Consider the following 26471-nt stretch of genomic DNA (forward strand, 5'->3'; position numbering starts at 1 on the left):
AGAGACACATTTTATAATTCATGGCATCTCAGAACGGACACACCACATTGCATCAGTTCTGAGATGCCATGCATTATAAAATGTATCATTATCTAAAACACCTGCCAAAGGGAAAAAACGGCGCGCATTTCGATTGTGAGATGCGGTAACGCTCGGAGCTGTTAGAATGTGCGAGGAGAAAAAAAAAAAGTCTAAGAACCTGTGAACTGTTTCATTTAGGGCCGGGGGTCGGGGGGAGGAGCCCTCTTTCTGCTGGCGTGCTGGAGCTGTTGAAGCCTTTCTTTGCGAGGTGCCCACCCATTCGTGAAAGCAACGTTGCGGAAGGCGGACTGTGTGGACACCTAGATCCCGCCGTTCCTGACACTGGCATCCACGACGCAGTGCGTTTTTCTTCGCCGTGGCCTAAAGCAGTGAGCAGTGCCACTGTGTGCCTCTCCTCACTCCGTCGCCCACGGTGCCACTGTCCCCCATCACGATGCTACACAGACACGCCAGAGGCCAGGCCCATGAGCACCTGAGAACGTTATGCGGGGCCTCGTGAGGTGGAGTTCTGAGCCCCGACCTCGCACGGCGGTTAATGGGGAAGGGAGGGAGAGAGGAGGAGGGAGAAAGCGGCGGGCAGGGAGGAAAGCTCGTGTGGGGTTAAGAGTCTAAGTTCTCCGGACTCCGGCCACCAAAGCGTGAACAGAGGGGCGAGGGCTCTGCTCCGAATGCCGGCTTCGGCCGCGCCTGCTTCCTTCCCGCAGTGCCGGGGAGAGCCTGGGCGGCGCGGCCCGCCGCACCCCCGGTTTTGAAACAGGCAGCTAAGGCTTGGCACAGCGAGATGCCTCCGGCAAGCAAAGGCCCTGGGGAACTGGAACCCCGCCCAGCGACCCGGACGAGGGTGGGGTGTGGCCGCGGTAAAGCAGCTGTTTGCCGAGGAAGCCGTCAAGTTCACGGGCTGCTGCTGTCCGCGGTCCAGGCGAGACCACCAGGAGGCTGGCTGGCGGCTGCCCTCTGCCCAAGGGACTTCAGAAGGACCGTGCACGTTTCCTACAGTCCGTCGGACGTAGAGTCACGAAACCCTGGCACCAGAAGGGACATGTCATTCGTGGGTCAGGTGTCCAGCCTGTCCTTAGAGGGTGTGGAGTCAGGTGTGTCTGGAAGGGGGAAGTGCTGACAACGGTCACGAGGCCGAGCGAGCCACCGTGGGGCGTGCTGCGGGCGTGGGGTCTCCGCGCCCGGCTGTGGGTGGGGCGGACGGGCAGGACTGAAGCCAAGGCCGCAGCCCGCCTTCCAGCACTACTGTCTGCCAGGTGTCTCCAGCCAGGACACCTGGCCAGAAACAAGGGGACGTTCAGTGCCACGGGCCCAATTTTGACCTCACCCCAGGCTGCCGGGAGGACCGTGGTCAGTGGCATCACCTGGGGACACCGTGTCCACGTGGGGACACGGCCTTGCGCCCCCATTTGCTGCAGCCATGGGGAGTCACTTCGCGTGGAATCATGCCAACCCCGGTCTCAGCTGCGGGAGAAAGGCTGGCCCACCCCGACACTGCCTGGGGCGAGGGCCCGGGCGGGCCAGCCGGCGGTGTCCCCAGCGCCTCGGTCCCACACACCGTGTCAGACTATTGTTTCTTCCTCGCAGCCAATGTGCAGTTTTTTACCTGAAGTAGAAGTTCCGAGAGAGAGGCTTGTGCAGTCCTCAAACCAGGAGATGCTCCTGAACGCAGCAGCACGGACCGGGGGTCAGAGGGAAGGCGGGGGATGAGCCGAATGTCCCGGGAAGCAAAGAAATACAACGGTTCATCGACTGCTGTCTCAAGACGGGACAGGAAATGACATGACAGAGGCGCCACGTGGAAAGGAAGGGACGGTAAGCCAATGGCAGAGTTTTAGCAAAACAAGTTCACGGGTTTGTAATCCTGGCACAAAGGTCTTTTGAGAGCATTGTTGTTCCCCAGGCCGGGGACTGAACCGGCACACCGCTGGGCACCAGGCTGGCTCGGCCCATGTGAGGGGACATAGGCTGGGGAGGTCACCGGCACAGCAGGGGATGGCACAAACGTGCACGCTGGCGAGGACGGGGGCCTCCTCGGTCACGGGAAGCATGAGCGCGGTCAGGCCGGGGGTGTCGGACTGTAATTGAAAGCACCGGTGTGAAATCGTGGCTCTTAAGACTGAGATGTGCACACGCGCACACACGCGTGTTACACACTACTCCTAACCTGTTCGCCGAGAGGGCCAGAAGCAGCGACACCCAGAGCAATGAGCACACCCAACACCCCGATCTGGGCTTCTAAGTACCATTCTCCGCTAAAAGCAGCCAGATACCCTGGAGGAATGGCTGCTCCGGAGGCCGAGGCCGGGGCCGGGGCCGGGGCAGTGCGAGATGATGTCAGACAGCAGGACGTGACAGAAAGCGTGTGGGACACACAAGAGCCGCGCGAAGGCTCTCGAGGTGGCCGAATCGAATACCAATTTGATATAATTGAATATCAACTTGATATAATTTGAATATAATTTGATATAATTTGAACATCAAGATCAATAATAATGGAGTAGAAACCTCGGATTAAGTAGGAATCCCTGACTGCTTACTGATAGACAGACCACCGAGAGAAAGTGAGCATCGCAATACAGCACACTGCAAGCTTTTTGCTGGTGGTGGGGGGGGTCCACCTTTCGATTTGTTAAAAAAAAAATAACACCTGTGAAACACAATAAAGTGACACGCAATAAAGCAAGGTATGCCTGTAAATAAAAATATTAAAGGGGAGAAGAGAAAGCTCTATTTTTATACATCATCACATCTATGGTTTTCCTACCAAAATAAATACATAACCTAAGTCAGACCCTGGAAGGAATTAAGACAAACCTAAATTAAGGACATTCCGCAAGATAACTGGTTATACGCCCACAAAAAGGTGAGATCCCGAAAGATAACAGAAGACTGAGGACCAGGGGCCGCGAGACAAGGCGCAGGGCGTCCGGAGCAGAGAAGGGGGGGAGTCCATCGTTCCTGCTCCTGCTGCTGCAGGTGGAGGCCGTTTGTCCCGTAAAGGACACGTTTGACACGATCGACACAATGTGAAAAGGATTTGTGGGTCAGCTGTAAGTATTGTCTCGACATGAATTTCTTGGCTGCAATGGAGACACTGTGGTTATAGAGGAATTTGTTTTCAGGAGATCCACATGAGGCTGTGGGGGTCACGGGGCACACGGTCTGCCACCTCGACAGGTGGATGGGGGGTAGATGGACAGGTGGGTGGGTGGGTGAGAAAGAAAACAGTGATGAGGAGAATGAGCCGAAATGGAAACCGTGGGAATCGGCTAACGGGATAACCACAGTTCTACGCGCCACCCTTATCAGTTCCCTATAATTTCAAATTTTTTCAAAATGTAAAGTTAACAAACAAACATAAGAATTATAAACATTTAAAACGAAATAAAAACTTCGGTGCCGGGAGCTTCTCCCGTCAAGACTCGCTCACGTCCCTGCTGGTTCACGCGCGGAAAGGTCCGGGCTGAGGCGGCAGGACGCCCAGGGGTCGCCCGTGTCACCGTGTCCACACCATGCACGACGGCCCCGAGTCTCCCGTTTTCAGAAATCCGACTACTCGAGTTTATGTCTAAGAAAAAGCAGTGTGACTCCAAAAAAAAGTAGCTTACGTAGCTTTATTTACACCAGACAGACGTCGCTTTCCACACATTCCATACGATAGTAGCATCTGTAGCAAAAGCGCGAGGCGTATTAAAACATAGCCAGTTCTAAGAAAGTCCGGATATTTCCTGTCATAGAAAAGAAGTATCCTGCCCACAGACTCACATCAACATACACGGTATATTAACATCAATCTTTCTCCGTATCGCACGACAGGGCGTGTTTGCAGACAGCGTCGGCTCCTGCAGCAAACTCACTCGATTACCAGTATTTGGGGGCTGCCAATGGGACACGTGTTACAATGGGGAAAAGGGCTGGCTAACCACATCGTTGACAGCCCAGAGTGTGTGTGTGGTGGGCCCCTGGAGCCACCTGGGGGGTTGTACAGTGCAGCCATTTGTAAGGTAGGTCAGAAAGCCCCACTGAGACCCCAAAACAGCAGCACTCCACACGGACGACCAGCTTTCCAAACGTCAGAGCTGGAAAGGGACTCACGAGGCAGGCGGTTCATCCATCTGGGTAACGCCGTTTTTAGTCCAAAACTGAGGTTGTGGCGAATTTTTTTATGACTCTTACACAGATGGCTCTGGAGTTCCAAAACCAGTCTTTGCACTGAGAAATGAGCAAGGGCGAGCAGTGTGGGTGGAGGTGTGTGCGGGCACCAGGAGCCGACTGAAAGGTGTGGGTGCGGGAGAGCCGGGAAGGTCGCTGTGTTCAGGAACCACCCTCGTTTGCACACGACCCGCACAGACTAGCCTAACCCATGACATGAACATCTCTAAGATTTAAAGCAACAGCTGATACTGTGTTCATCTACTGACGATATTCCATAGAACAAGAATTCCACTAAAACACTCCGGAACAGGCTGCTTCGCCTGCCGCCAACAAAGACAGGACGCGGCTGCTCCTGCCCCGCCTCCGCGGGCCGGCGTGGTCCGTGGCTCTGCTCCGGGCAGGGCAGATGCGATGGCACCCAGGCCTGCCGCTGAAGACCCATGAGCAGGGGCGTGACGAGATGATTCCATCGTCCCTCTGGACCACGTGGGTCGAATGCCTTCATGCAGAGGGTACAGGCCCAAGCGGACTCCAACACGGATCAAGAGCCAGCGGCCACCTGCCCCCAACGGCCTGTCCAGCCGATGCGCCACCAGCCATCAGCAAGGCGAGGGGAGTTGACACGCATGACATCATTCTGTCCCCACGCTGGGCCAGGACAGTGGGACGGGAGCCCCGCCAGGGTTCCAGGCTCCGAGGGCAGCAGGCTAGGTCTTGCTTCGCCGGAGCGTGGAAGCGGGGCTGAGGGTCCCCTGGAACTTGAGGCTCTGCAGGTTGACGTGCGCCCCGTGCTTGAGCAGCGTCTCCACCGTCTTGGCGTGCCTGCCCTGGGCGGCCAGGTGCAGCGCGCTGAGCCCCTGCTCGTCGGGCAGGTCGAGCACGTCGGCACTGACCAGCTCCTCTACCACCTCCGCGTGCCCGTGGGCTGCGGCCAGGTGCAGCGCCGTCTGGCCCTGGGGCCCCCGAGCCAGCACATCAGCCTTCTCCTCCAGCAGGAGCCTGACGGTCGCCAGGTGGCCGTTCCGGGAAGCCAGGTGCAGGGCGGTGCAGCCCTCCGCGGTCACCGCCTCCCTGCTGGCTCCCCGGTGCAGGAGCAGCCTGGCGGTGCTCGTGTGCCCCGTCTCCGCGGCCACGTGCAGGGGCGTCTGCGCGAGCTCGTTGCGGACGTCGACGTCGGAGCGCAGGTCGGTGAGGGTGCGGGCCACGCGGTAGTGCCCTCGCTGGGCGGCCAGGTGCAGGGGCGCCCGCCCGTCCAGTGTCTGGGCGTTCACGCTCAGCCCCGGCTGCTTGGCCAGCAGCCGGACGATGGGCAGGTGGCCCTGCCAGGCGGCGTAGTGCAGCGGCAGCCAGGCGCCCTTGCCCGGCAGGCCCACGTCCACGCCGCGGCGCAGCAGGGTGCGCACGACGCCCTCCTGCCCGTGCTGGCAGGCCACGTGCAGGGGCGTGCGGCCCTCGCAGTCCGCCGCGTCCACGGCGGCGCCCTTCTCCAGCAGGAGCCGCGTGCTGCACGCGTCCCCGTTCTGGGCGGCGAAGTGCAGCGCCGTCCACTGGTCCTCGTCGGTGGCGTTGACGCTGCCCTTCCGGGCCAGCAGCAGCTCCACGATGCCCCGCGCCCGCTTCTCCACGGCCACGTGCAGCGGGCTGGAGCCCCTGCGGTTGGTCAGGTTGGGGTTGGCGTTGTTGAGGAGCAGCCACTTGACGCAGTCTTCCTGGCCCCCCTCCACCGCCAGGTGCAGCAGGGTGCCGCCGCCGTCCAGCACCAGGTCCACGTCCTGCGGCTGCAGGAGCTTCATCAGCCGGCTGGTGTCCCCGTTCACAATGGCATCCACGAGCTTCTTCTTCTGCACGTCCGCCATGCCGAGGTCTGGGGAGAGCAGATGCAAGGGTCAGACGAGGCCGCCGGCCCGCAGGCTCCCCTGGAGGCCGGGCTGCTGTCCCGAGGTGACCCACACCTCCGCGTGGCCTTCAGGTCGCTTTCTACCTGACGCGCACGCGGCGTGTCGTCCCTGTTCACTTATTTTAGATCTAGCGGGAAGATCCTAGGCAGGCCAATCAATGTCTCCCAGAAGCTCCTTTGTCAATTTGCAAAATAAAAATCCTTCGAGCCACACTGTAGGGTCGTGATTAAAGGATGTAAAACAGGCCCCTGCTGGACTCGGGACCGGAGGTGACTGCTCACGGGAAGCGGGGTGGGACGCGGACCGGGCTGCAGCCCCCGGACCACCAGAGAGCTGGCAGCCGCCACCCCAGGGCCACCCCTCCAGGGCCTGGTGGCGTGCTCCCAGCCCAGCCTCCAAATGGCGCCTCCTGTCCCTACGTCCCTATGATCGTCGTGAAAAGACTGAGTCCCCCATCTCACGAGGACCACGATTCACAAAAAAGCCCCACCCATCATGAAAACCCCGCATCAGAGTCCCTCATGAGACACGTACAGGGCCTCGCTTCGGGGGTGGGGTGCCGGTGGAAGGCGGGAAACGGAACTGGCCCCATGGGGCTCGGTGTTTTGACCCCGACTTCTGGGCTGGGCCAATAACTGGACCTCCCTCTGCGTGAGGACGAGGTGGCATCTGAGAGCAGCGGAGAGGGGCTTCCCCACGGGAGCCGGGCCCCCTCCCTTCTGGACCTCCGCACCACCGCCCACCTCCACTCAGGCTCTGCAGCGGGGCCTCCCTGCACAAAACGCCCTTCACCCCGAAGAGTCACTCTGCAAACTCCTGGGGGCCCTCAGCACCCAGGAACAGTCCTGCCTTCAGAAGGAATTCCCTCGTCGCCAGGAAAAGCAAAGCCCCCTCTGCCTGGGGTTCCCAACCGGCTGGCACTCAGTCACCCCACGCTGGTGCCCTAAGCGTGAACATCCACGCGGTCCTCACGGGACTGTGGCCGCTCACGTGCAGCTCAGGAGCACATCCTGCCCTGGCAGGTGGCAGTGAAGGGCCACAGGAAGCACCGGCCCCCACACCCAAGGCCCGGCCCTGGGCCAGGGGCAGAGAAAGCTCCCCTGATGCAGAAGACCATCCCACTAAACGTCAGAGGGTGAGCCGAGCTGACTGGGAAGGGCCCCGTGACAGGCAGGGTGCCGTGACCGCCCAGGAGCCACAGGTAAGTGTGTCTAGGGCGTCTACGCAGCACCGCAGCAGGGTGCGGAGCTGGCCTCTGTAAGGAAAGAGTGGGGTTCAACCCCCCGCCCCCTCGCAGGCTCCCGTGGGTTTCCCAGCCCGAGGCCAGACCCTGCGCCGGCGTTGACCCGGCCAGGTTCGCGGCTCGTCCCCGCCTGAGTGCCACCTGCTCTGGGCTTGGGCACAGTGACCAACCACACCACTGACATGCAGCCAGCTCACAAAGGGACGGAGAAAACGAGGAATTATCACGAGGTCAAGAACCTTTCAGCTGCTCACAGACGTCACTGCACCCTGCCCGCCACCAACCCCCCGTCACACCATCTCCCGGGACACAGGGTCCCCCACTCACCGCCCGTGGAAGGCTCCCGCTCGAACGACAGGGACAGCGACCCCCTGGAGGAGAAGGCAGAATCGACAGAGGACACCCCCGAGAGCCTCTTGCCGCTGCTCGCCGACGGGAGCCTGGATTCGGAGGCGCTGCGGCTGAGCTCGCCCGGGCCCTCGAGCGTCTGGGAGGTGCCCGAGCCCAGCTGTGACAGCAGCTCCGAGAGGCTGTCGTCCTTGTCGAAGGCCGGAGCGGAGGCTCGCTTGAGGGGCGTGGACACGGGCGCCTGCGAGGACGAGCAGAGGGAGCCGGGTGAGGCTCTGGCCGCGGCACACGCGGGCGGGGCCGGGGCGCGGGGCACATGGTCCCCAGTCCCCGCGCAGGAGCGTAACCCCCGCTCCCGGATGCACGGCGCCAGGAGCCCACGGGCACCGTGCTGGGCGCGCCGGGCGGGGAGACCTGGCGGGGAACAGCCGAGTGATGAACGGCCAGGCCGGCACCTCACTGCCCTGGGCCCGCAGCGCGGCCAGACAGAAGGCCGGACAGGCAACGGTGCCCACCAGAGCAGGTCAGCACTGGCAGGAAACGAAGGAAGTGGGGAGCGGGGGCTGGGTCCCCCGACACTGCCCACGACCTGTGGCCTCTCCTAGGAGCTGTGCCAGGACGGGGGCGGGGCCGGCCCGGCTACCAAACAGAATGGCCGTCATCCTTCAGAGGACCACCCCGAGCAGGCAGCGGGGAAGGCGGTCTGAGGGGACCCAGGGCCCTCCCCAAGTCCTCCCCCTTCTAGGGATCGCTGATCCGCTGACTGGTGGTTTGGTGCACTGAGCTGCTCCCACTGGCTGGGGCCAAGTGGCTCCCCATCACAGCCCTGCTCCCCAACCTCGCGGACAGGCCCCTCCACGTTCAGACAGTGGCATCACCGTAAACATCATCTCCCAGCCCTACGGCAACGGCCTGGGGTGAGCCACCTGACACCAGACAGCATGTTGTGACCTTAGTTCAGGGTTCACTTTACAAGTCTCGTTACTGCAAAGCTGTTTAGTCAGCCCTGGAGGCTGGAGCTTATCACATCTCATGTGACCTGCGTGGCCCGCAGAACAAATCGCTTCTGAGAAGAGGCCCAAGCCAGGGGTGCAACACGCCCACCCCAAGCCCAGTCCACTCCCCAGCTGGGCCCAGCAGGGCCTTCTGCTCTCCAGGTCCAAAGAGCACCCAGCTGGTGGCTTTTTAAGGCCACACATGGGCCCAGACTGTTCATTCGTAAACAGACAGGCGGAGGGGACAGGTACAGTCAGGCAGGAAACAGATCTGGGGCCACTGAGGCTGCCCTGGGACTTGGCCTCCTGCCGCTAAGCACAGGACACCTGTGGCCATGGCAGGCCAAGCCTCGGAGCAGGGGACGCGGCACTCAGGCTGGCTGGGGATCTGCAGAAAGGAGCCCCAGGGGCGAACGCAACGCCGACGCACAGCCAAGGACACCGCCGGGCCCCGCACCTCGCTCCTGGGTTCCGGAGGGTCCTTCACATCCAGGTCCTGCGTGACGTCCTTCACCTCGTCATCAGGCTTGTCACACAGGTCCTCAGTTTCAGAAGTAATTTCTTTTAGGGAAAAAAAAACAGCGTGTTACTAGAACAATGACTTCTGCATATGCTCTACTTAAAAGTGCCATCTCGGGCAGGGACAGAAAAGGTGACACCCCAAAGCATCTACAGCTCCGCACTGTGATGTCTCATGTTGCGGGCCCTGGCCGAGCTCACAGGTGACCCCCCCGCAGGGCCCCCACCAGGCTGAACCGGGGCCTCTGTCAGCAATCACGCACAGGGTCTGGCCAGATCCAAGCCACAGGGATCCAGATTCCCAAAGCAGCTTCCTCGGGGGGACCCCCCAGAGCGTGCACCGACGGCCAGGGCTGCCAGCGCCCAGCACGTGAGGCCGCCACCTCGTTCATACTCTATGTGAACCCAAAACGCCAAGTCCTGGCTCCTCTGGGCAGCGAGCCCAGCCCTGGGCCAGAGCTGGAGTGGACCTCAAGTTCCAGCTGCCCACCATGGCCCTGCAAGCGATGGCCACAGGCCGGAGTGGCGGCCACGCTGTTCCTGGGCGCCCGGCCTGGTGCGGTGGTCTCTGCACGGCCTTCCCCACGCAGGCCCGCTCCCCAACCCCGTCCTGGTCATCCACTCTCTCCCGTGACACCAGCGCACTGGTCAACAGCGTCGTTCAGGGAGCCCCGAGCTGGGGGCCCCCCGAGGGCGCTCACCTTGGAAGCTGGGCCGTCCACGTGGGTCCCCATGCCAGCACCTCTGCATGAGGCGCAGGAGGTGGCTGCAGGCGCGCGGCCTGGCTCTGCACACGGGCGGCAGCTCGGGGCGGTGGCCCTTCACCACCTTCACCATGATGTGCAGGATGTTCTTCTCGTCTAGGAGGAAAGGCGTAGGGTCAGGCAGCTCTGGGGCCGGCAGGGGCGCCATCTCTGGGAGAACACCCACTGCGGACGGCGGCAAGGCCCTCGGGGCCCACCCCCGGTCCCCCACGTGCCACGAGGCCACCTGTCTCGTTTCTAACGCACAGAGCCGCGGCCGGCCTCATCCACCTGGTCTCAGAGGCCGCCTGGGAGCCAGTGGCTTCGGCACAGAGCATGTCCCTCTGGGACCAACTCAATGGAAAACCGAGCTCAGAGGGAAACATCTGACGAGCCACGTTCGGAAGCGGCCGGTGCCCAAGGGGAAGCCACGCGTGTAAATCCCGGAGTCACAGCCCCCAGCCCCCGAGTGCACCCACATGCCCCTCTGACGACGAAATCCTCCCCCTGAATCCTGACCCAGCACAGCTCGCAGGCCCCGTCTGGCCTCCGCAGCGAGCCAGCCTCCTGGAGTGTACTCGGTGCACAGCGTGTCAACGGGGGCCTCTTCCCCCAGAGTGCGTAACATGGGGACTCACTTGTCCCCCTTTCCAACCTTCTCCAGAAATGCACATCCTCATCACGTCCCCATCTTGGGCACACACCGAGGAGCCACGGGTGACCTTCTGTGGGCCTGATTTTGTCCTCTGCTCACCTAAAACCACCCCGTCCCTCGGAGCTGGACTCCCCCTGGCTCCCAGCACGCGCACAGCCAGGAGCTCGCAGAGCCGGGAGACGGCAGGTGCTGGCCCGCAGGTGCGGGAACTGGCCGACGCCACCCACGGCGGCCAGATTCCACTCGTGTGTGTTCCTCCTTCCCGTTCTGCCTTGGACAATAACTGTCTTAGGCAGCTATGCACTGTCTCCAGGAGAACTCGCACTTCTCAAATTCCAAAGGAGGGCAAACGGAACGCCTGAAGATTTTCTACTGCCAGAAATGGACGGGAGGCCCGCGAGGCGCCCGGCGCCTTGAACCCCCGACTACAGAGCGAGGGAGCACGTGGGCCTCCTCTGTCAAGCTCATATTGTGCACCTGGCCTTGGGCATCCGTCCATCGGACGTGTCAGGCTGGCATGCTGCCACACCAAACACGACCCAGACCACGGACCCCGTGGAGGAGGAGGAGTTAGGGAGAGGGGTGGAGAGGCAAACACACGTCGGCCTCATCTGCGGCTCACCCAGCAGGAGCTCCCAGACCTGGGGCCACGCGCGGGCTCCAATCCGCATTTTCAGGTAGTTGTGGTCAAGCCACCGATAACGTCAGTGGCCCAGAGATGCCCGCAGGAAAAGGGACTCTGTCCCATGACGCAAAGGGGTCCTTGCCCTTTGCGTGAAGTGTTAGTTTAAGTCAAAGTACCAAACTCTGAGGACAAAAACCACACCGGTGGGTGCCTGGACAGGGCAGGACGGGTGCGGCTCGGGAGCGGGCGAGGGTGCCCTGGTGCACCCACGTGTGGCGGAATCCACTCAGCGACTCTGGAGTCGGCTGCCCAGTGCCACGAGTGTCCGCCGCAGGACTGGACGGCGCCCTCAGAAATGGGGAAGATGGTGGAGTTTGCGTTGTGTGCGCTTTCCCACAATTTAAAGTAACCACGACAGGCAGAAAGCAGACTCATGGCAGACTGGCGGTCACTTTAAGGAGGCGGGGCCGGGGGCATAGAAACTGACAACAATGGGCATGGGGTTGCCTTCTGGGGGGGTGAGAATGTTCCGGAGCTAGATACTGCTGCTGACTGCACAACGCCGTGAATGTACTCGACGCCACTATGCTGTATGCTTTAAACAGTTAAAATGATAAACTTTATATTGCGTGTATCACATCACACGCATACAGGAGCTGGCTGGCTCCTTAAACACCCCACTGAAAACCTGCCTGCAGAAGCGCTTTGTCGGCATCCAGGCCCCCCCACGAGGCAGCGGGCTGTGGGTCGCGTGCCCCCCTCCTGGCAGGCCAGAGCCGCCCCCGCATCGAGGGTGGGCCACGAGCGCTTGTGCACGCAGTGTCCTCCACTGTCCAGGACAGAGGCGCCACCCCCAAAGACGAGCCCGCTCACCTGCAAACGGCTTCTTCTGTGTCAGAACACCCCAGATCACGATGGCGAAGCTGCAAGAAAACGGGCCAGGTCAGTGTCCATGAGCCAGACCCGCACGCAGCCCGGAGCTCCGCACACGGCCACGTGGCTGGAGACGGCCGTCTTTAAACCCCAGTGGGGACGACACGAAGACGCTGCTCGTGATTTTTTAAAAAGAGGTGAAAGCTCTCATTGTGGAATATGTCACCGGCGTTGATAGCTCAGATGTCAAACCATGGGCAAAACCCTTCCAACTGAGCTATGAGTTCCCACGGCATGAGGGAGCCCCCCAAAAGGCGTGCTGCCGTCAGCCTGTGGGCAGAAGGGCCCCCGCTGGCTGAATGCACCCCCAACTTCCTGCAAGCTCTAGGTGCTGCGGGCCACTTGTCCACTGAGGGTCTGTCAGAGGGTCCGGAAAACATGCTGGCAATCCAGGTCTCTCCCCAGAGCCCTTTCCCGGTTGCTGGAAATTACTTAGATGTAACATATAAAATTACCCTGACTCCACTGAAAAAGAGCTCGATCTGATAAAACAAAACAAAACAGGCATCCGAACGCTGAGCCAACGCCCTGCCCTGAGCCGATCGTGGCTGTTTACAGAGCCCCAGCATTTCTCCACTGACGATTAATTGTAACCTGCGAGTTCAAACGTTCAAGCTCTCCACTCCCAAATAAATGATCTTCCTCTCGCCAAACTGTACAAGCTGTGACTAGCTCCCCAAATGCCGTTCCCCCGCTGAGTACACACACAATGGTTACTGTCAAACCAGTCCGCCTGGCGGTGGCAGTAACAAAAGGCAAAGCTCCGGGGCTCTGGGTCCCAGTTACCACAGGAGAGACACCCAGGGGCCCAGGGGCCTGTCCGCACCCCCTACCCCGTTCTCCTCCAGGAAGCCTGTGATTAAGACCTTTACGATTTGGAAAAGGAAGACAGCGCATGGCAGGGCTGTCTTCTAGTGCACAAGCCCCACTGACGCTAGTGTGTGGACGGCCTGTGGCTGTCTGCACTGTCACAGGCAAGGGACGTTCGGAGGCATGAGCTGCTGGGCCGCAGGGGCCTGGATTTTGGAGAGCCCAATCCACGGGCACAAGGTCGGAGACCACCTAGAGCAGAGAGTTCTCTCGGCAGACGAGCCACAAAACCCCCACTTTATAAAAACGCCAAAGCTTTTATAGTGTGAAGGCTGCCAGGCTGGTTACGTAACCGGCCCTAATGGCACCGACCACTCATATTCTCCACCCTCTGCAGGTGGCACTCACAGGAGACAACTGTCCCCCGGGCTCCCGGGGCATGGGGCACCCACCGGCTACAACCTCAGACCCTCTTGCGTGGCTGAACCTCGAAGCCGAGGGCAGCAGGAGCCTCTGGGGAAAGTGCCGTTCGGGGTATGAAGGGTTTGGGGCATGAAAGGTCGGGGTTCTGCACCTGTACACGTCGTGCTTGGTGTCGAAGACCCGGCTCTTCTCGCGGATGCGCTCTGGGGGGAGGTAGGCGATGGTGCCGAACAGGCCGTCCACGCTCAGGTCCTGGGAGTGGGAGAGCCCGTTGCACTTGGCCAGCCCGAAGTCAGAGATCTGCAACAGAGCACAGGCAGGAGGCTCAGTAGGCTGCGCAGCGCCTCGCGGACTGCGGCCAGGACCCTCCCCCGGGACCCCCAGTCTCCCCCGCAGGAGCCACAGCTGAGGGCGTGGCCTGTGCTGCCCCGGGCAGGGGGCACAGTGGCTCGGGAGGAACCAGGGCCGGAGCCACTCAGAGCCTGCACTTTCAGAAAGCGACCCATGGCCAGCGAGATGCCTAAAGCAGCGACACCTTCCTCCGCAGGCACCCGGGCGCCCCAGCGGGAGACGGCCCACCCCGCACAGCGGGGAAGCCGCGCCGGGCACTTCCGGTCCCAGACGACACGTGGGAAGCGAGGCCTGCCAGGCCCGGAGCTGAGACAAGCCAGCTATGCACCGCGCCAGCTGGGCAGGCGGGCGAGTGGCAGCAAGTTCTTCAAAAGGGACGGCGCTTCAGCAGCCCTGTGAGGTGAGCAAACTCACACACCACGCAGCTCGGCCCCCACCTGGAACATTCTGTGATCAACGGGCCCTTGCTGGCGCCTGCACCAAACACATGGCACCCAAAGACAGGTCTGATACGCATCTCCACCTGCGGGGCACCTGGGCCTCGCCGCTCAGGCTCCACACCCCACCTCTTCTCCTCTGGGCAAAGGTGTCCTGACAGCTCCCCGACACCCACAGTGGGGGCAGTGGAGTGGCACGCTCTGAGGGGCACCAGCTGGTCCTCCAGTCCCCTCACCCCAGGAGCCACTGAAGCACTGTGTATGGGACGAGGCCACAGGCATGGGCGTTCAGGGGCCCAGAATCCATGGAGGAAACAGCCCCTCCTGCTCTCCTGCAAGGCATAGGGGTCCCGTCGAGCCTCCCGGTTACCCCCGCCCCTCCCTCAAACACACCGACGGAGCGGTAGGAAACGGGGCTGAGTCAGGCCTTCGTGCTGGGCTCGCTGTGAGCCAGTGGCCTGGCGTCATCACCATGGGAGACAGGGAGAAGTTATGACTTACAGGCGCGATCCTTCAGGATCTATGCCCACACGTGTAGGGAGGTGTCGGGATGAAAGCCTGCAAGACTGGACCCTGGACTTGGCCTCCATCCCTGTGGCCAGGCCGTGCCCAGCGCAGGCCAGTCTGGCCGTTTCTGGGCCCCCAGCTGCTGTCTGTTCCTGGCCTTCAAGAAACTGCCTGCTCTGGAAAGGGGAGCACCGGTTCCCCCGAATAAACCCGGCTCCCGGACCAGGCGGACCGAGCGGCAGGTCGTGGCCCGGCGGGCGGCCTGGCACCAGCGCCCCTGCCTTGTTGCTAACCTCTCCGCCAGGAAAAGGAGCCCAAATGAAAGCTCTGGCATCGAAAGGCAAACCCAGGGACCAGAACTCCCTGACGGCTGCGGACCCTCCACCCACGGGTGCCCCCTGCCCGTTCTCGCCTCTCCCGCCTGGGCCCCAAGTCGCCGGCCCCTGCTCCCTCAACAAGGGCCAGGGCCAGGCCCGTGCACAGCAGACTCCCGTCCAGCTGGACGAGACTAGTGAAGGGCATGGTCAGGGCAGAGTGGCCTCAGGGAGCAAGGCTCTGCAGACCACAGGTGGACAGGCCCTGGGGAATCCCTGACTATAGTGTCATCTGAGCCTGGGATGTAGACTAACCACGTTATTTCATCTTGGACTAAGCGTCTTTAAAACTTCGCAAAGTTAAGGGCTCGCTGTGAAAGTCTGCATTGGAATCACCCGCTCTGTGGACAACAGGGAGTCTCGAGGGCCCATGGGAGGGCGTGGGCTGACGACGTCAGTCTTATTTCAAGATTCCGAAGTCAAGGTTTAGTGCTTCAAAGAACCGCCGACTGAAAAGAACCCAGATATCCGATGATGGCCAATCGATGAATGACTTGGGGCCCCCGACGAGGCTCCGCTGCCTCCACGGCCCGCCGGCCGGGGCTGGGACTGAGAACCGCGTCACACGAACACGTTTTCTGTTTGTCCGGGGCTGTGCGAGGCGACTTCGTCAGTGGCCACGGAGAGGCTGCCACACCGGCCTTTCGGGGCACTGGGAGGACAGAGCTGGCCCGTGCCACCGTCGGCGCCCGGGGTCCGGAAGTGGCAGCGTCACTGCGCTCCCTGTCGTGGAGACCAGTCCTTCTCGGCCACGCTGGGCTCCGTGAGGAATCTCCGCCCGTTTCACGACAGCCGTAAAGCGCCAGGTCCGGCCAGCCAGGTGTTTGGGGAAGGGGGCCGGGAAGTTCGCTGAGGCCCCAAGAGCCAGCGCGGACATGGCCAGCGAGGAAAGCGAGGCCACGGGGCCCAGCGGTCAGACCGCAGCTCGCAGCCCCTCGACGGGCGGGTACAGGTGCCTGGTGGGGACCCGGCACGGGGGGCTGTCCCTAGATAAACGTCAACGTCCCTGGGGAGGAGACGAACATCTACTGGCCACAGAAGTACCCACGCTGACCTTCACCGAGCACTTCCGCGGGCCAGGCACTTTACTGTCACTGACACCTCACAGCAAGACAGGCCTGGCCCCTGCCCGCCAGGTGACAAAGCTGTGACCCTCCAGGGATGCCCACGTGCCCCAGCACTGCACACGACCTGGTAGGGGAACAGAGAGGGGATGCACGGCCACAGAAGCCCGGCCAGGCCGGCCACGGTCCACGACTCTGGGAGACATGTCAGAGGGACCTGGCTGCAGACACACCTGTCCGAGCACCTGCTGTGCTCCCAGCAGCCGCGGGGAAAGCACATTCCAAGCGGCTTCTCTCCCAGCAGCATGCGGCTGGCCACGAGGCCAGGGTCCGGCCTTCACGTCCCTGCCACCCCAGTCCAGCTACGCCGCCTTCGTTCCCCTGCCCCGAACCCAGAATCTTTCGGCTTTTCTCGGGCTGCTTCTTCCACCCAAAGGCGCTCTGCCCTCACCCAAGCGGGGCGACACCGGCCGTGATTCCACCCCTATGAGCCTCAGCTTAGCAGGAGCCGGAGGCCTCCGTCCACTAGGTCCCTCACTTAGAAGATGGGGCAGCTCCTGTGGTGATGGGGAGGGGGGCCTGGCCCTGGCTTCTCTTTCTCGTGTGCAGCCGAGTGCGGAGCCAAGGCTCCACCCTGCCCAGGGGACGTCCTGGTGAGGACGCTGCCGTGTCAGTGGGGGCAGTGGGTCTGCATGTGCTGCCAGCACCAGCGACCACGAGGGCCCAGGGCAGCGGAGCCTTCCGTCTGCAGCCAAAGCCCCAGGACCGAGAGGTGCCCACACAAGGGACAACTTGTAATCACTGCCCTGGTGAAAACAGATGTCCCCACTGGCCTCGTGAGGGCTCGGCCGGAAGCGGGGTGCCTGCTGCGAAGTCCGGGCGCAGGGAGGGGCCGTGGGCACGCCACCCGGCACCACCCTCCCGTCACGGGTGAGGACGCCGAGGCCAGAGGGAGCTGGGAGGCAGGGCCTTCCACCGCCCCAGGCCAACAGCGAGGCAGCCTGCAGGTGCGGCTCGGACAGTGGTGACAGGGCCCAGGTGGGTCCCTTCGCCTGTCCCCGCAGGAACCGGACGGAACGTGGGTGTCACCTTTGGGTCCTTTTCGCTCACCCCCAGGCAGAAGGGAAAGGACAAGGTGACTGCATCCTGAGAGCCAGCAGCTACCCGCGGGCATCGGCCACGGAATCCCGCAGCACGCGCCCCCCAGTGCGGACGGCAGGGCGCCCCAGCACACGAAGGCCTGCCACGGCAGACGGCGTCACAGGAGACACGCCCGACAACGTTCCCAACTGCCAATTCCAGGAGGCTGCACCCAGTTTGCAGTCACATCAGCCCTTACGCTTTCTTGTTTTACAAACGTATCAAGAAAAAAAAAAAGGCAGGCCTCACAGTGCAGAGCAGAATGAGCCCCTGGCCACGCCACGCAGCCGCACCCCGGAGCACCCCGAGTTCCCACCGCCCCAGCCCCTGCCGGGGCACCCACAACCACGGTCCCACGGGAGATGCCCGGCCGCCCCGCTGGTCTCCAACCCAACTGCCCAAGACCGCCGACACCAGAACCGCACGTCCACGGCCTGTTCTCCCGGGCTCCCAGGATCAGAGCCGTGTCCCGGGTTTCGGGGGAGTGGCCGTATCAGAGTCCATTCTCCAGCTCCACAGTGTGCAGCGTCTGCACCGCCCACGACAGGACTGGGGGCTGCGGTGTTCCCACGCCGAGAAGCCTTTGTCTCAAGCCCTCGTCCAGCCCGCACTGACCTGGGGCTCCTTCCTCCGCGCCACACCCCCCGCCACGGCCGGCACACACCTCCCCGCGGCCCGGCCGCCCACGGTGACGCCCCCACCTTCACGTGGTAGTGGGCGTCCAGCAGGATGTTTGCAGGCTTGAGGTCCAGGTGCAGCAGGGGTGGGGACATGCAGTGCAGGAAGTTCATGCCCACCGCGGTCTCGTGGATGACACGGAAGCGCAGCTCCCAGGGCAGTGGCTGGGACGCCAGCAGCTTCTCCAGGGAGCCGGTCTCCATGTACTCCATGACCAGCCCCACGGGCTCGCGGCAGATGCCATACACGGGCAGCACGTAACGGAACTTGGCCACCTCCATCTTCTTGGCTTCCTCCAAAAGCTCCATGCGCTCCCTGAAAAAGAACGCAGAGACGAGAGTCACGCGGGGGTCACCTGTGGTCGCCCGGCCTCTGACGCGAAGCACCACGGCCAAGGACAGCCAGCCGCACGGCCGAGGAAAGCACCACAGTGCACACACGGGCACGTGCGAGGGCACGCACACATGGACAAGGGCACACACGCACATACATGCACACGCATGTACAAAGTGCACGCACACACACATGGAGCCCACTTTAACATCGCATGATAAATTCAACCAAAGCCCTCGGCCCCACGGCTGTTCGAACACACCTGTGCATCATTACAGGTGGGAAGGATAGAAATCCTAATTATGATCTGAAACCCGGAGGTAGAACTGAGCCACAGCAAGCTCGGGGCAAGCGAGGTCGATGCTGACAATCCCTTCCTTCCGGATGAGGGCAGAAACGTCTAGATTCAACTAAAAAGCTGTCGTGACAAATTATCCATCTGATGAATGCGATTTACCTGCTTTTTTAGGGCCAACACGCTAGCTGGCCCGATTATTGCTGAATCTAACTCCACACTTAAATTAATAGCACGTCTGTCTGAAGCCGGGCTCTGCTGAGAGCCACCTTAAAAAATTTTTTTAATTGTAGTAAAATATACATAACATTATTTATCATTTTAACCATTTGTGAGGACACAACTCCAAAACATCACCTATGGTCACAATGCTGTGACACCATCACCGCTGTCAAACACGAAACGTCTTCACCATCCCCAAAAGAAACCCAGTCGACAGGTATGTCCTCGCTCCCAGCCCCTGCTAAGCGCTTTCCACTTCCTGTCTCTAGAAGCTGCCCATGCCAGAGGCCTGGCAGAAGCAGAGTCACAAAGTCTTTCAGTCACTGCCGATGTCCCTAACCGTGACGTTTAGCGTGTGTCGAGCCGTCACTCCCGTCCGGCTGTGTGGAGGGACCGCCTTTTGCTCGTCCATCATCTGCTGATGGACACTGGGCTGTCTGCGCCTTCTGTCTACCATGGCCAACACTGTCCTTCTGGGCAGTGGGTGAGACATCCGCCTTCGCTTCGGGACACACGCCTAGGCGTGACCGACAGGGTCACGTGGTAGTTCCACGGTCCGCCTGCTGGGCGGCGGCACACTGTGGTCCCTGGCCTGCCCGTTGTGTAGAGAAGCCTGGACAGGAAGCCAGTCTCCTGACTCACACCCACACGGCTGTGTCTGCTTTCCACTGCAGGAAGTGTGCAGCCCTGGTCTAAGGTTCCTTCCTGGTGCTGCCCGTGGGTGGCAGGCCACATGCCAGTGCCTGGATCAGTGTTATCATTCTGGGTCAAAGTCTCCGAGTGCATTCCGGAAAAAAGGCGGACTCCTACGAGGACAGGGCGTGACTATGTGGGCTCTAGGCTGGCGGTTCCCAGGGCACAAGGCACCCGGGAAGCTGGCTGAAATGCAGGGTCCCAGGCCCTGGCCCTGGAGAACGGGTTCCAGGTGGGTGCATAACGTTCTAAAGGAAAAGCCCAAAACCACCTGCCCAGACAGGCCCCACAGGAGCCGGGACCTGAGCAGCCCAGCGCCCGCACGAAGCCATGCAGGCGGCAGGTGGGGGCAGCCTCGGAGACGTCCCCGGCATGAGCTTCCTGCCCATAACCCCAGATGGCCTCGGGCCCACTGCAGTGTCTCCTGGAGCTTGAATGCACCCGCTCCCACTTCCTAGCCTACTGGAGGATGCTCACGTACCAACGAAAGAGTCCATTTCCTATCGGTCTGCCTCCTCTGAGGCACAACGTGCTCCCAGATGACCTGACAGCTACGAAAACCACGCTCAGCGAGGAGGTGGCCAGCACAGACAAGCCTGCACTGCACAGTTCACCAAAGGCTGTGGTCCCCAAGCTCGGCCTGCGTTCGGCTCTCAATGGGGACACTGCCATTCGGGCCCTGGGGGCTCAGCCACATCTCAGCCCCTCTGCCCTCCTGTCCACCCCTGCAGCTGAGAGCCAGGGGGACGATCCCCGCGTGTAGACCATCCCCAGGTATAGACCAGTGACGCTCACCTCGGGGCGACTTTGCCCACAGGGACACTGAGCACTGAGGCTGGAGACACTTTGGTTGTCACATGCAGCGGGTGAGGCCAGGGTGCCACCCTCCATCCTGCAGTGCACAGGACGGCCCCGAGGCACAGTGACCTGGCAAGACCACCAGCAGTGCCAAGTCTGAGAACCCAGCGAAGGCCGGGCTGATGCATCTCCAACCAAATGTAAATAAACCACTGCTGTCCAGAATCGCCCACGGAAGCACTGCTAGCGCATACCTGAATTCCAGTCTGTGTCTAATTAAAATTCGCTTATTGACAAGTATTTACCGAGCACCCTCTGCATGTCAGAACTGATGGCAAAGGAGACCCTGCTCCGCCTTCGCCGGGCTCAACTTCTAGGAGAGAAGGAAAATTACACCACGACGAGAAGGGGGGCCGACAAGCAGAGCAGTCTGGGGGTGGCACGGGGACCCAGGGCGTCCGAGCCGGAGGTGGGAAAGGGTGGCGAGGGCGCGGGCGGCACAGAAAGGCTGAGACCTGCCCGGAGGCCCAGGCTGGGGGAGGACCGTTGAGACCTGATGAGTGACCCGATCACCCAGGCTTCCCGCTTCATGGAAGCACAGGGAAGCGGTGGGGTGGGGTAGGTGGTCAGGAGCCGGGTTCTGAACAGGCTCAGGAGCAAAGAATCCTACTGGCCTTAGAAACGAGTGCCTGCCAGGGGTGGACGACATCCCTACGAAACAAAGCTGAATTCCGTGTGGCCTGCTTTCTACTCTGCTCACACAGCCAATCAATGGAAAGCAAGATGTCCACGAGAGTGCCCGCCGGCCTTGGGGGGCCCTGCCGGCCTGTGAGGGTCTCTGCCAGCCTGTGGGGGTCCCCTGCCGGCCTGTGGGGGTCTCTGCCGGCCCGTAGGGGTTCACTGCAGGCCCCTGGGGGTCTCTGCCGGCCTGTGGGGGGCCCTGCACAGGGCTGAAGAGCCACGCCCCCCTTCAGCAGGACCTCCATAGGTTCTGTGCCTGGAGGGAGTGACGTGGGGGCAGAGCCCAGCCCTGTGCGACAGGCATCTGGAAGATGACAGGCTGGGGCCAAGGTCAAGCATCATTTACAAGGAAGCCGGTCATCTGGGGAGAGAAGGCGATGCCCCTGGCCGGCCCTTTCCGCCTCCCGCGGGGGCCTGGGTGGCTGTGTGCAGGAGGCCAGGGCCACACTCGCTGCCGGCGGGCGGGGCTCCCGCTGGCTGTTTTGTTAAGAATCAGGTCTGTGACTTCTCGGCTCCTACGGGTTGCTCTTTGAACGTGGCCAACGGCACCGGGGTTCACGGGCTGGCGTGACGTCGGCCGCAGTTCCCCATTCGGCAGACAGGTCGAGAGGGAGCCCCCTCCGCCAAGCTGAACGCCTGGAGGCCGAGCCTCCACACAGCAGTGTTTTCTTCCATTCGCCCAAAGGGCTGAAAACACAAAAGTCAGGTGACTTCTGATCACAGAGCTGCTGCGCCCATCAGCCACTCACAGCCAGCTGGCCGCAGGTCACGCCCCGCCCCCGGCGGCCTTCAGCCAGTTCTCCAGAGCCCTCGCCCCTGCCCGTTCCCCTGCCCCGGACCCTGCCCACCCGACAGACCCCCATTTACCTTAGTTAAAATAGAAATAAAAGTAAAAAGAGCCACCGCTGCCAGCTTGCTCCAGAAAGCTGAGCTCGGCCGGGGCTCTGCACAGGTGACACACACCTCAGGGCACTTCGTCAAGGAAAGCCAGCTACCCCGGAAAACAAGGCACTGTCTCCAGGGGCAAATCGCCTTCTCTGTGGCAGCTGATAGGAAATGCCTTTGATCAGAGAAGACCTTGCTGCTCACCACACCTCCCTGGGGCCAGGAAGTGGCCCCCAACCTGGGCCACCCAGCAGGAGGTTCCAGGGGACTGGAGACACTGGTTGCAGCACTCGGGGCTGGCAGGGCACCCCCACCACTAGCACAGGCTGTGTGCAGATGGTCAGCACAAAAACAGTGTTCATCTTGCCTACCGTCACGTCACTGCCAGATCCAAATCCAAAGGACCCGTCCTCTCGGCCTTCCGACAGTCACTCCTGGGGTCCCCTGCTGGGACCACCCACCCCGGATGGGACACCTCTGGCTTTGGGACGCTACAGCCCTTCCCACGGCAGTATTTATAATTCAGTAAGCCTGAACTGGCTGCTGCTAAAGACAGAACTGCTCCTCGCCTGAAAGAAATTACTTTTTTTTTTTTTTTCATCAGCGGCAATCACTTTTTACAATACATTCTCGTCCAAGCAGTGTTTCTGGTTTGTGCTGACAAGACAGAAAAAGCTGCAGATCCACTGCTGTGGTCGCTTATTATTTTAGGGTCTGCAGAGAGCCCCACGGTCCTGCGATCGCCAAACAGCACGCTTCACTGCCGGCAGTCAAGCTCCGGGCCGCCCGAACCCACGGACTTCCATCGTAATGAAAGCGCCCTAAAAAACTGTGCCATGCTAAACACGCGCTCAGGCCCGGTTCAGGGAGACTGGTGTGTTTCTCTGAAAGCACCTCCTCCTTCACCCTTTGGGCAAGGGCTGCACTTCCACTGCCCAGCAGGGGTGGAGACGCCCCCCACCGCCCGCCCCCAGGACCCCTTGGTCCCGGACGGAAAATCTCTGGGCATTAACAGGACTACATTGGGGCTCAATCTGTTACAGATCCTTTCTCGACAGCACTTAATTCCACTTTTGCCGCATTCGGGGCTGGTCGAGGTGCCCACCCCAGGGAGGGCAGGGGCGGGGAGGACGGGCAGAGGCAGCTGACGGTCATTTCTAAGGCCTCAGGCCCTCCCGGCTCTGCCAGGAATTAAGTCCCAAGACCAGAGGCCACGGGAAGGCTCCCCTCCCTTTCTAGAAGCATCTCCTTTGTTTGCAGGATGTGGTCTGCAAAACTAGGAAAGCAGCAAACTGGGGGGGAACGGGGAGGTGACGGACAGAGTGACAAAGCTCCTGGAGCGAGAGCCCCGGAACCGCGCGGGGAACAGGCAGCGGGAAACCGGCTCCGCCACTCGCGAGCTGAGGCTCCCAGCGAGGCCTTCCCTGCGCTCACCAACCCCGTCAGGTTCCCAGGGAGCCGGCGAGGGTTCCCACACTGCTATTTTTAAAACTGACAAGAAACGGGCTTGTCCGACTGTCAGCCGTGAGCTCACAGACCCGGGGGCTGCTCAGGCTCGCCCCGACGAGCTGGTGCCGGTGGCACATTAGCTGCTGGGCTGGCGCCCGGCCCGGCCTGGCCCACAGTTACTCAGGGCTTCCTCTCAGCCAGCGGCTGGGGCTGGAGGCAGGGGGCCTCCGGAGCCCCCCTGTTCTGGCCCAATGGTCACACCCCACCCCTAAACTCCTCCCAGGACCCCCTAAAGGGAGTCAGCCATAAGAAGCAGATCAACACAGCAGCCCCGACACCCAGGACCCTCGGGGGTGTCGGGGGCTGGGCAGCCCCTGCCTTCCCCGGTGAAGTATGCACTCACACGGCCTGGAGGGCCTGCTGCTGCTAAGGGATGGCATGAAGGCTGGGGCCAGGGCTGCAGCAGGGAGTCCCCGGCCTGCCTGGGGGCAAGCGGCCAACCAGAATCGGCCTGGCCCACACCTGTACCTGGAATGGGTCCCGATGTAATGAGCAGAGGGGGTGAAAGCAGCCCCCTCCTGCCTGGGAAGAAAAGGCCTGTGCTGGGACCGGTCTCCAGAGACGAGGGCAGGAACCTCTAAGGTTTGGTGGGCGGCTGCGGAAAGCTACTTGTCCTGTGGTCGCCCGGGAGAGGCCCGTAGGTGATTTCTCCTGTTTATTCAGCCTCCCCGCGGCAGCTCCCCACCGGGGGGTGGTCTGCCATGTTTTCCTCCGTCTCTCCCTGCCCCCCAGTTTCAGATCATGCCTAGGAAGCGCCCAGGGAGGCTGCACCCAGCACCCAAGCCCCCGCGGCAGGAGCCAGAGGTGCCACCTTCACACAGCAGGGTCCAGACCTAGCCAGGAGGGGGAGAAGGCTGGGGGCTAAAACCAGGAACCCCGGGAAACCCTAGTCCCCTCTCCAGGGAACAGTGTGCAAACAGCAGGGTGGGGACGGATGGGGACGGATGGGGACGGAGGCAACGCATCAAAACAGCAGGGGGCCAACCTGCAATATTTGGCAGGGCGAGAACAAAAACTAGCCAGGACTCTGAAGACTGCACTGCAGCACCCCCCTTCTACTCGCCCCTCCTCCCCACCCCAAACCTCAGCGGGGAAGAACACACGTCTTAGGAGAAGCTCAAGCTGTGTCCAGGCAATGATTAAGCTACAGGCGTTTTCTCTGACCATCTTCTCAACCGGAGAAGCCTGCCGTGCCCGGCGGCAGAGAGCAGGTGAACAGCTTCCTGCTGGGCGATGCTGACCTCCACCTAGCCGCCCAGTACGTGCCACCACCTGCCTGGTTGGGGCAGGGCAGGAAAGACTTCCAGTTAAAGGACAAAACACTTTTCAACCAGGCTATGCAAGATCACAAGTGACCCGCCTCAAGTGGAGAAACCCTACCTCCAACGGGGCCACCCAAGAATCGAGGGCCTGGTCGCTGGAAATAACAGATTCCACAGATGCAGGCCGATGAGTCAGCCTGGGGACCGGCTTGTCTGCTGGTGGGAAAACCTCCACCGATAAATAAGACTCACTTCCACCGCAAGGCTCCACCAGGCAAAGATGCCCAAGCGCGGAAGAAACATCCCACTGGTGACAGTCTCACCTTTCAGGATCTCACCACCCACCGGCTGGCAGTCAAAGCAGTTTGCATTTCAACAAAATAACCACAGCGCCTCTCCGGGTCCGAGGAGGCCCCAGGATCCGCCGACAGTGAGGGAAGAGCCTGTGCAGCGTCACAAGCACCTCGCCCTCGACTTGTTACTGATCTACTGCAGTTCCCCCAAAACACTGGCTTTCAGGCTTACAGCAAAAAGCCGCCCATCTACTGCATGACCTCCTAGGCCAGGACGAAAACACGCAGGCCTCTTCTTCCCAAGCGGGTTCATCCCTGCATACGGGGGCAGCACGCTGCCGTCCTCTGTCCCCTAGACCCGGGGACACACACAGCTACCTGGGACATCGCCACCGTCCTACAGTGAAAAGATGCCCCATCACTCAACACCCCGAGGATCAGAAACCCCGTCTCTGAGACAGCAAAGGCTGGGCGGGGTTGGAAAGGAGCTGCTCTTCGGGGTCTGTGTGTGCCGGGGCGGGTGTGTAAGGGGGCTCTCCGTACAGGACGCAAACCAAACAGAAGTCCCATACAGAACGCAAGCTACACCCAAAGATAAGTCATTTAAATGTGCTCGATGGAAGCGTGCGTATAAATTATTAAAACGCAACCGCAAACAGTGAAAAACGAACCGAAGAGAGGCCTCCCAGGCCCCCCTCCCACCCCCACGCTCGGAATTATGCACAGACCACAAAGGACCGACCGAAAGTAACCGAGGCGGCCGCGCGGCCGGGCCAAGCCGGTGCTTCCGACCGAAATAATTACCGTCTTACGCCAATTTGTGCCCCAGCGTAAATTACTAAGTAGGTCGAACGGAGCCTCACTCCCTCACAAAGCCCGGATCCCCACACGGCAATTTCCTAAGCCGGGCGCAGACCGCAGCGCCCAGGTGGGTCTCGGGCGCGCCGGACGCGCCTCCGAGGGGCGCTCGCGACCCCCAAACGCACGCCGCACGGCAGCCAGGTGACACGGCTGGGCACTTTCCAAGGTCTGGGGCAAATGCGGACCCCCGAGGTCCCCGCTGGGAGCCGCGGCCTGGGGGCCGGGCGCGCGCAGCTGCACAGGGAGCTCGCCAAGCCCCGCGCCGCGCGCACCCCCGCCGGGGCTGCGAGGCCTCGCACGCAGGAAAAGGGGGGCCCTCGGAACCCGAGCGCCGCGACCCCGGCCCGCCCCCGCCGACCGCCCGGGCCGCTGACCTGTCGTCGACGTGCAGGCTCGGCGAGCACTTGATAGCGAGCCACGTCTTCCAGTGGACATGGCGCACCTTGTACACCTGCCCGAAGCCGCCCGAGCCGACCTTCTCCCAGCCCGCGAACTCGTCCGCCTCGAAGGTTCGCAGAAGCCCCAGGGCCCACGGGCTCCCGCTGTCGCCCTCCATCGCGCTCCTCTCGCCGCAGACCCAGCAGCGCCGAGGAGCGGCGACCGCCCAGGTGCTCAGGTGTGCGCCCCGCCCGACGACGT

General features: G+C 61.7%; 1 protein-coding gene across 3 annotated transcripts; it reads right to left on the bottom strand.

Annotated features, from left to right (window-relative positions):
- Positions 1 to 3624: 3624 nt before the first annotated feature.
- Positions 3625 to 26471, bottom strand: RIPK4 (receptor interacting serine/threonine kinase 4). Of its 3 annotated transcripts, none has more exons than XM_039857629.1 (8): positions 26207 to 26471; positions 17964 to 18255; positions 13541 to 13689; positions 12097 to 12146; positions 9902 to 10060; positions 9139 to 9242; positions 7666 to 7927; positions 3625 to 6061 (listed from the first exon to the last, which is right to left on the bottom strand). In XM_039857629.1, the coding sequence occupies exons 1-8, from the start codon at positions 26386 to 26388 to the stop codon at positions 4905 to 4907; spliced, it is 2355 nt and encodes a 784-aa protein (XP_039713563.1). In that variant the 5' UTR covers positions 26389 to 26471; the 3' UTR covers positions 3625 to 4904. The 3 variants fall into 3 exon arrangements, with proteins under 3 accessions (XP_039713563.1, XP_039713565.1, XP_039713564.1); XM_039857631.1 differs by lacking the exon at positions 26207 to 26471 and adding an exon at positions 24520 to 24543; XM_039857630.1 differs by lacking the exon at positions 26207 to 26471 and adding an exon at positions 18926 to 19156.

Source organism: Pteropus medius, unplaced genomic scaffold (genome assembly GCF_902729225.1).
Source record: "Pteropus medius unplaced genomic scaffold, Ma_sr-lr_union100, whole genome shotgun sequence".
Classification (NCBI taxonomy): Eukaryota; Metazoa; Chordata; class Mammalia; order Chiroptera; family Pteropodidae; genus Pteropus; species Pteropus medius.

What these genes read in the sequence shown, in the direction of transcription:
- RIPK4 (XM_039857629.1), bottom strand. Translation starts at nt 26,388, where the DNA reads ATGGAGGGCGACAGCGGGAGCCCGTGGGCCCTGGGGCTTCTGCGAACC. An exon ending in AGCCTGCACGTCGACGACAG is followed by an intron (nt 18,256 to 26,206) that starts GTCAGCGGCCCG and finishes GTTCTTTTTCAG; the next exon opens with GGAGCGCATGGAGCTTTTGG. An exon ending in CTCCGGAACCCAGGAGCGAG is followed by an intron (nt 7,928 to 9,138) that starts GTGCGGGGCCCG and finishes TCGTCCTCGCAG; the next exon opens with GCGCCCGTGTCCACGCCCCT.